The sequence below is a fragment of the Olea europaea genome, chromosome 16, assembly GCF_002742605.1.
Source record: "Olea europaea var. sylvestris chromosome 16, O_europaea_v1, whole genome shotgun sequence".
NCBI classification, from domain to species: Eukaryota; Viridiplantae; Streptophyta; class Magnoliopsida; order Lamiales; family Oleaceae; genus Olea; species Olea europaea.
The window spans coordinates 5,961,390-5,971,868 of record NC_036252.1 but is presented as its reverse complement, the minus strand read 5'-3'; the positions used below and the strand labels follow the sequence as shown (position 1 = coordinate 5,971,868).

At 31.8% G+C, this 10,479-nt stretch overlaps 1 protein-coding gene across 1 annotated transcript; it reads left to right on the top strand.

Moving 5' to 3' along the window:
* Nucleotides 1-3,915: 3,915 nt before the first annotated feature.
* LOC111412546 lies at nt 3,916-6,059 on the top strand. Its single transcript, XM_023043481.1, has 4 exons — nt 3,916-4,874; nt 5,187-5,717; nt 5,812-5,889; nt 5,964-6,059. Exons 1-4 carry the CDS (start codon nt 3,972-3,974, stop codon nt 6,057-6,059), a joined length of 1,608 nt encoding a protein of 535 aa, XP_022899249.1. The 5' UTR covers nt 3,916-3,971.
* The last annotated feature ends 4,420 nt before the right edge of the window (nt 6,060-10,479 follow it).

Below are 10,479 nucleotides of genomic sequence, written 5' to 3'. Positions count from 1 at the left end.
AAGGGAAAAAAATTTATTTACGTATAATATTATTTTAATGAAAAATGTTTGGTTAAAAAGAAAAAAGAGAAAAATGAATTTTGATAAAAATGAGAATCAAACGTAAGTAAATAACTTTGTCTAATTTTTATCATTATGATTTTTGTTGATCCCAAAGGCGACATAAGGATTGAAATTAATGATGTTGTATGAAACATGTAACAAGATCATAAGGAGGAGATTTAAAGTAAAATAAAAAAATAAAAATCAAAGGGAGTTAAGTAGAGGAGATGATGTTTTATTATAATGACAATATGGAGAGAAAATTACAACACAGCAATTTTGGCTTAAACTAAACTGAAAGAAGAAGTCATTATTTATAGGTACATACTATACCATAAAGATGGAAATAACATGAAATAATGAAATAATATATTTTCAATAAAATCATTTGAAAATAAGGAAACAATATTTTCCACGTGAAAACAATAAAACAATTTTTTTTTCTTGATTTAGGTAACAAACCCAACAATCTCCATCTTGACCCAAATTTCGGTGCAACGAACAAAACTCAAAAATTGCTCCACTTGAAATAATATGTCCAACTGTATCGAAATAACCGAACTCTTCAAAACAATAACCAAAACTCTAAAAAAAAAAAAATATTCCTTTGCTCGACGTCCACAAACGACACTCGAATCCAACTCTCGAGTTCCCAAAATTCTACTAAGGAAAAATTGTTAATTAAACAGGGTTGAAGCACACCATGTCGCAGAAACCACACCAAATGTCTGATAAAAGGCCCCTTACTAGAACTGTCACCTTCAATGATCCCGAAAGCATTACAGACATTACCGACAACAATACACATGCACTCCATGAATCCACCCTATCAATCGAACACAGTGTATTCGCTGAAATTGGTGGCAAAGTAGAATCACTAATGCTCCCCTGAACAATGTTCTAAATCGATCCAGAGCCCGTCACAAGAGGTACTATACCAAATTGAATATCCACTATGGTACTAAACTGGTCCAAATGTCTCTTAATTGGTTCTGCGCTTCCTTGCAAGATGTACAATTGAGACTTCTTCCATCCATCCAATACAACCTTGACACCCTTTCGGACCTTCAAGACTCTACCTCCATTAGAAAAATTATACCATTTTGCATCAGGGGTACTCGATGAGATGAGATTCCTTTTCAAGTCTGGAACATGCCAAACCTGATCAATTGTTTTTATTGTCATATTCTGCGACCTTAATCTGACTCAACCGATGTCAGCAACACGACAATATTGGTTGTTTCCCATAACAATTCTACATTGCTTAACAGCCTCATATGTCTGAAAAATTTTTCGATTGGAACACATATGATGCGAACATGCGGAATCGAGAATCCACTCCTCGTCAAATTTAGACTCCACATCGGATACCAAGGTCAACATCACACCGTCATCCAAAAAATCCTCAGTAATATTAGTCTCGTCCGAATTGCATGATTGTCCCATATGATTTGCAATTAAATTACCTTTAGCTGCAACTTATCGCAAAATAATTCTTTGGAGAAAAAAAAAAGAAGTATTTTGTAAATCCTTTTCTCCTGCAGTAGAAGTAATACAAATTGCTAAAGTTAACTTTTGATCGGCCTCTTCGTCGATCACCATGAATACAAGAGCTTCCTAATCCCTCGATCTAACTCCAACCAAATGTTTTATCTTCTTCTTAAAAACAGAGCATTGTAGACATTCTCAATGGTCAAAATATCATGACTGTATATAATGGTGTCCCAAAACGACAAATAAGAAGTGGGCAGCGAATACAACAAGATCAAGGCCAGATCCTCTTCTTCATACTTAACCTTCAATGTTTTTAAATCTGCGACAATTTCCTTGAACACAGTAATGTGGTCTTCTAGTGACCCTTCTTTCGTCATGCGATAGGAACATAGCTTTTGCTTTAGAATTAGTTTGCTAGTGAGACTTTTAGTCATGCATAACTGCTCCAGTTTCCACCACAAAGCAGCCGCTGTTTTTTCTTTCATGACATCCTGCAGAATATTATTGGATAAATGAAGATGAATATGCGATAAAGCCTTCCGATCCCTTCATTGTTTCTCCTCTATTGTTCAATTAGCTGGCATATTCTCAAAATCCAGTAACGCATCGTCCAAATCCAACTGCACTAGAATAGCCATCATCTTTACTTGCCACAAAGAAAATATTGTATTACAATCCAATAGAGGAATATCATATTTCAATGTAACCATCTCTAAAAAAGCCTAATCAAATCACAAAGAACCTGCATTCTAGCTCTGATACCACTTGTTGATCCCAATTCCGAAGGCGATGCAATGATTAAGATTAATTACATTGTATGAAATATATAATAAGATCACAAAGATGAAATAAGATTTAAAGTAAAGAAATCAAAGATAGTTAAGTAGAGGAAACCATGTTTTATTATAACGACGATATGGAGAGAAAATTACAATATAACAATTTTTGTTTAAGCTAAACTAAAAAAAAAGCCCACTATTTATACGTACATTCCATACCATACCATAAAGATGGAATAAAGTGAAATAAGGAAATAATATATTTCCAATAAAATCACGTGAAAATAAGGAAATAATATTTTCCTTCTGAAAATAAGGAAACAATTTTTTTCCCCTAATTTGGGTCATAAGCCCAACAATTTTAAACTATGCTGTCACCGGTTGAATTCTAATTAGCAATTGGTGAGAAGAAAAAACTTGTATTTATCAATAAAATACTCGGAAACCAGTAGGCCAATTGTGCCGATAACAACCAGCTAATTCTGATCCATTTATTAATATACGAGGATTATTTATTATGGCTATTATCATCATTACTTAATATCGAACCTTACAAAATTTACGATATAGAATTTATTTAACAACTTAGACAATTTGATGTTCTTAAGAAAAAGTTATAATTAAATGTAATAAGGACTTAGATTAAAGAGAAAAGATGTTACATATCTAAAATTCTCATTAAACTCTCTATGTGAGAGAGTTAAGCATAAAGCATCAAAGATGCAATTGTAAATATGTATCAACAAAATCACCCAAAAAAAAAAAATCCGAGAGGGCATGACGTATGATCATTTTTACAATTGTGTTTGAATATGTTTATCATGCTTTATTGAATATATATATATATATATATATATATATATATATATATATATATATAAAAGAAAAGTTCGAAGAGAACAATTATATTGTATTAACAAAGTTTTATAATATTTTTTAGTTTTTTTATTATAAGTATATATGTTGGCTTTGCATATTTTATCTTCTTTTGTCCAGAGTACAAAACAATATAAGAGAGTCAACTAATTAATTAACCTACTCGTGCTTTCGCAAGAGTCAATATTATTATTCTATCAACATTTATAGCAACCTTGTTTAAATCTTCTTTCTATATATGGATAACATTAACAATATAGTTAAAGATCAGTTTCTATAGCATTCAAATTTTTTAATATGTATCTATAATTACCAACTTAACATTCTATTTTTTGTTGAAGTCAAGATAATTACGGGTATCCAATAATTTTGCTCTCTTTTGATTCAGTAAGGAAAATTTATATATATATATATTAAGACATGGTTCTACATGACATTAAAACAAAAATAAGTGTCGTAAATTGAAATCTCATTGTCCTTACATATATGAAAATAGGTGTATGATATGTGAAGAAAAAAAAATTTAGGCCCACAAGTTAAAAGAACCTAAATATAAAAAACTCGTTTATCTTTATCTATCGGTTTTAGATTCTAGACGAGGCAATTCAACAAGACTTCCGGTAACCTAGGTGTATGGATGTAGTTTCCTTGTGTGTGCATGTAATTTCCTTGGCGTTCTCTAAGATACATGATCGCATGAATTAACAAACCCCATAAAGCAAAAATTATCATCTTCTGATTAATATTTTCAATCTGATACACCATTACAGTTTCAAGAACATGAAAATGGCATCATTTAATTGTAATATAGATTTCGGTGGCGTATGCAAAACCCAACTGATTTTCTGTATGGTTCTTTATTTTGTATTCATTGTTCTTTCTAATCTATATCCCAGTTGTCCATCTTCAGATTTCTTTCCTTCTTTCTGGAAAACAGCACCTGACATTTCAATCTCCTCCAGGTCTGTTGTTTCTCCTACAATTTCTAACGATTCTCCTACAATTTCTGCAATTTCAAACGATTCTCCTACAATTACTAACGATCCTACAATATCAAACGATTCTTCTACAATTTCTACTGATTCTCCAACAAATCTTAGCCACCTAGTTTTCGGCCTCGTAGGATCTGAATTAGCATGGCATCATAGGAAAGCATACATTGAATCATGGTGGAGACCGAACATTACAAGGGGATTTCTGTTTCTGGATAAAGAGCCAACAGCAGAGCTCCTACCTTGGTCAAGAGCTTCTCCTCCTTACAGAATATCAGACGATCTTACGACATTTCTCAAGAAACCCGACCTTACGGCCCAACGTATTGTTCATGGAATCGTGGAGACTTTCAGAGAGGAACATGAAAATCTCAGATGGCTAGTAATGGGAGATGATGATTCCATATTTTTTCTTGATAATATTGTTGAAATTCTTGCAAAGTTTGATCACACCAAGTATTACTACCTTGGTGGACATTCGGAATTTATTTTTTCGAATTATTGGTTCTCATTTAGCCAAGGATTTGGGGGGGCTGGATTTATGTTGAGTGCACCTCTGGCAAAAGCACTCGCTAAAGACTTGGAAAATTGTTTGAGTAGATATGCACATCTTGAGGCTGCAGATCAATCCACAATGTCATGTATAGCTGATATTGGGGTCAGCTTGACTCCCCTACAAGGAATTCACCAGGTAACTTATAACATATATCATCCCTATTTGTTCACTTCATTGAAATCTGACAATGATAATAAGTTTAAATAAATTTATTTGTTCTTTGTCTATTAAATTTTAAGACGAGATGATTTAATATATTATCAAAATTGCAATGATTGAAAATTCAACTGCTAGATGTTCTCTATATGAAACATTATGAATTTGGGATGTGAAAATTATGAAATGTCCCACAAAAGGCTTAAGGTTGTTAATACTGAGGTTCACATATTGGAAACTTCAATTTATATTTGCTATCAAGATAGTGTTTAATTTAACGTGGTATTACAGATGGATATGCGAGGTGATGCATCCGGTTTCTTATCATCACACCCACAATTTCCACTCATGTCCCTTCACCATTTCGACATGGTAGAACCAATATTTCCCTCCATGGATCGTGCCAAGTCCACGCGCCACCTCATGAAGGCGGCCAAGTTCGACCAGTCTCGGATTTTGCAACAAACCGTCTGCCATCACAGGAAAAGCAACTGGACTTTTTCCATTTCATGGGGCTATTCTGTACATTTATACGAGAGAATCATGCCTCGAAGCTATTTACAATACCCCATTGAAACCTTTGAAAAATGGTTACCGAACCCAACGCCACCACATTATATGTTCAACACAAGATTGCCCTCTAACGATTCCTGTGAAGCACCCCATCTTTTCTTCTTTAAATCCATTAAAAAAACACCAAAGAATGATGTTTTTACAAGTTTTTCAAGAGCATGGCCTCGGCGGCTGCTGCCTTGTTCGTCAAATTCTGCGGAAATTATTACCAAAATTACTGTCATCTCGCCAGAAACAAAGCGCACTGAGGTATGATTTCAAGTAGATATTATGTAGCTTTTATTTCTTTTCATTATTTTCTTTACTTAAACCAGAGTTGTTCAGTGCACATATGAAACTTAAGATATCCATGTTTCCTGTTCCATTTGATCCCTTAAATCAAATCATTTATGAATATTATTACGAGAACCGTGCTAATCTAGTACTCTAGTCTCACATACGGTACACATATATAGCTTCAGATCTGTTTTATAATTTGTCATTTTTCTTCCTCAGATTGAAAGATGTGAATGCTGTGATGTCATTCGTGTGCATGGAAGCAAGGCAGATATTAAAATTAGGGAGTGTATGACGGATGAGATAATCGCTTAAGTATTAAAATTGTTTTTGGTAGATGTAGTATAGTATTGGCCTTACAAGGATGAAATGTTTACATTTGTTCATACATAGCATGCCTCATCATTTCTTGATTGATTTTAAGCATTTTTTTGAGATGTTCACATTTTGTTCAATTATTCGATATTTTTCGTGAATCAAGGAATATTTAATGTTCAAATTGGAATATTTGATCAAAGCAATGAATTTTTATATATAGTACTAATTATTTTCCAATAAATTACGTAGTTTGGCAAATCAATAATATTATATGACATTATAATGAGTGCTTAAAACTCTATGATTTATATTTAGGTCGTGTTTAATTGGCATAAAAATGTTTACTAGAAAAAGAAAATGTTTTTCTTGTTTTGAGGAAAACAAAAACATATCTTCCCGACAGAAAATATTTTCCTCAAAAAAAGGGAAAATTAGGCATATTTTCAAATGTTGAAAAATATTTTTCAGAAAAAAATGGCAATCAAACACTTCAAAAATTGAAACACGGATGGAAAAATGTCATTTTCCATGGAAATTTTTTCAATCAAACACATCATTAATGTTATTGTTTTCCTTTTAATTAAAAGAAATTGCAAACAAAATATTCATAAGATATATATAGGTATATATTATTGTTGCTTTATATAATCAACAAAGGAGGTCAAAATTTTTCCGGTATTAGATCAACCAATAATTAATGGATTTATTAAATGAATAGTGACTAAAATTTAGTTTGTGGTAATACATGCAAATTGAACTTTGAAACATATCTCAATAATTACAAATTATTTATACAAGTTTTCAAATTTCGTGTGTGTGTGTTTAATATATATATATATATATATATATAGGTCAAAAATTTTCAGCTATTAGATTAACCGATAATTAATGGATTTATTAAATGAATAGTGACTAAAATTTAGTTTGCGGTAATAGATGCAAATTGAACTTTGAAACATATCTCAATAATTACTATTTATTTCTACAAGTTATCATGTGTGCGTGTGTGTATAAAAATATTATTGTTGCTTTATTTAATCAACAAAGGAGGTGAAAATTTTTCCGGTATTAGATCAAACACTAATTAAATGGATTTATTAAATGAATAGTTACTAAAATTTAGTTTGTGGTAATACGTGCAAATTGAACTTTGAAACATATCTCAATAATTACTAAAGCCCCGTTTGGTAGGGATTTTTTGCTCTAAAAAATTGATTTTTTGATCGTTATTTTACTATTCAAGCCGTAATTTTTGACTTTTTCTCTCACATGTGGACCGCACTTTTCTTCTAACGGTTAAAAAATCAATTCTCAAAATCCCTACCAAACGGGCCCTAACTATTTCTACGAGTTTCCGTGTATCAGTTGGAGAATAGTAAGTCAAAGTTAGATTACTAATTGATTTGGGGATGTTGTATGCTTTGATACTACATCTCAGACCAATAAGTACAATTTGATATGTGCTCCATGTTGGATTTAAACCATCACTAAAAAATATGTTATTTGATTGTACATTTTTTTAGGATGAGACTAGTGAACATTTGTCTGGTTGTTAAGAGTCATTTATGGAGTCATGGAAAATAGACGACCAAAAAATGCTTTCACATACGAGGATAAAACAATGGCAAATACAATTCATGTAGTTTTTCCACATACACAACATCGATTGTGCACTTGGCACATTGCTACAGTTAAGAAGAATTTGAAATTCTTGGGCTAATAAGATTGATGAGTTCGTCCTTCAAAGTGCAGTGCTTTTAGTGTGGATACTTTTATGCAAATATTAGGTCCACCCAAAGGAGTGAGAGCACAAACAATAATTTCATCAAATTTCTATAAAAATAATCTACCTCATTAATTTTGTACATCTTTATGAGAAGAAAATAGATAAAATTGGCTTGTCCGAATTGGAAGATGATTATCATCACAATAAAATGTTTAATCTTTTTGAAAAGGGGTTAATGGCTATATTGGTGTGAGGATGAAGGAAGTGTGTAGAGATTATGAATTTTATATTTATGAAGCAATTGAAGAAGATTAACAAGAGTATATGAACTCAGATATAATCCTCTTACATATTTTATATTTCTTGATCATGCAAAATAATGACAAAAGTGACTTGTTAAGAAAGAATGAAAAGTCTTCGAGATCATTACACCTTAGTGAGTTGATGCATTAAGGAAAAATGTTCATAGTATCACTTCTACAACAGTTGAGGAACTAAATCTTCAGAAGTTAGCCGAAGCAATTATGCTAATTGAAAAGAATGAAGAGATCATAAATATTTTCCAATTTTGAATAGTTTAGGTTTGATATTACACTTGTATGATTTTAATTATATAAAATATATACTGTTGACCCCAAAAAATGTGCTAACAAAATCTCAGCATTGTCCTCTTTACATAGGCATCACCTACACACCGAATACCCCATTAAAAGGCAGGGTCGACAACCGCTTGCATTTCGATGGTCAAATCAACGATTGGACGAAAACATACTGTATGTGTGAATGAACCCACATATATATAAATAAATGAAAATGGCTCAAGTGATGCTAATGGGCCAAGTTCCAAGCCTAAGACAAGGTTACTTGATTAAATAGGTCAATCAAATTCCAAGATACTATTATTTAATTAAATAAATCCAATCAATTGAATAGTTGATGTGATGCCTGACACATATGGGGTTCCCTCCGTTACGCGCATGCCACGTAATTTATAAGAGTGACATATATATTAAATTTATCAATTTTGTAATTTTTTTTTTCATTTTTTGTTTATTTTCTTCAAGTGGGCGAAGCATATTTTTCTTCAAGTTGCTGTGCAGTCATGCCTAAGTTTGTTTGGGGGTGATTTTGTCGATCTAAAAGGCGATGGCCATAATGTAATATTAAGCGATCACAAAATTTTCATGTAAATTATTTCAATAGGAATGAAGATAAATTATTTTGATAGGAATGAAGATCGTATTTTATTACAACCATTTTTTTTCCTCTAAGTTTTGGTTATACAAGGATGAGATGCTCACATTTTGTTCATACATAGTATTGTACGCCTCATCATTTCTTGATTGATTTTAAGAATATTTTTGAGACGTTCATGTTTTGTTCAATTATTCAATATTTCTCGAGAATCAAGGAATATTTAATGTTCAAATTGGAATATTTGATCAAAGCAATGAATTTTTATATATAGTACTTATTATTTTCCATCCAAAAATAAATTACGTAATTATGCTAATCAATAATATTATATGACATTACTAGTCGATGCCACATGCGTTGCACAATTATTGTATTTAATATGTCTTTATTAGCATGATGTAGAGATTTTAGTTTTCTTGGCATAATCCTAACACGTTTTTGAAGTTTGAATTAAATTTTTTGGCATGAATCTTCTCTAGCAGTTAGTAAAAATTAGATTTAAAATTGTGGGAATATAAGTAAAAGATAATTTATAATTTTGCTATAATAAAGATGAAATCTTAAGATTATTTAGAAAGCAAATGATATGAAGAGATTAGACTTATAATTTGAATTTCAACAGACACCAAATGAAGGTGTATATTTGGAAGTGTATGGAGATGATTTCTTGGAAGTGGAACAGAGAGACAGTGGACATGGTTCATAATATACAAATGGTCAAAGAAGATAATATTTTGGACGACAAAATGTTGCAGAGCACAGCAAAAGTAAAGGCAAAGAATCTTGTAAGCAAAAGATAAATGTTAAAAAAGAAAAAATCTTGCTGCAAGAATGCCGAATGCAATTAATGTTAGTAACTTTTTCGCCAACCTACTTCATTTCTTCACCTCAAATTCATTACTCATTCATTTTTTTATCTACATCTTCAATTCATTCATCTCAAACTAATTATAGTCTATTTCAAATGAATTAAGCAACAAATTCTAAGGTAAGTTAATTTTTATGAATAATGTTTATTTATATGAATAACTTACTATTTTTAATCTGTTGGTATTTGTGGAACAAAGGTGAAGTATGTGGCGAAAATGAAGTTGGTGGTGTGGGAAGCAAGTGGCTTCGTACAGAGTCCCCGCTTCCTGCGGGGAATCTGCTTGTAGTGCAGGGACTCCGCATCAATTTTGTGCAGGGAGTTTGCAGGGAATGGAACTCACTCTTTTTTTTTTTTTTTACTTTTTTTTAAGTTAAGTTATAATTTTTTTTTAATATAAATTGGAGATAAAATCTCTGAATTAGAAAATATATATTAAATCTGATGATAATTATTGTTACACCCCTAACTAAAGCACTTCGGAAACAATCACATGTGTCCATTCCTTGGCCAAACCACTTCGGATAATAGTCACGCACATTCCCCGAAGTGACACATGTTCACCCGAAGTGGTTCCGAAATGATGCCCACTATGGACGACCTCAACATGGCGAGCGACAAGGTCA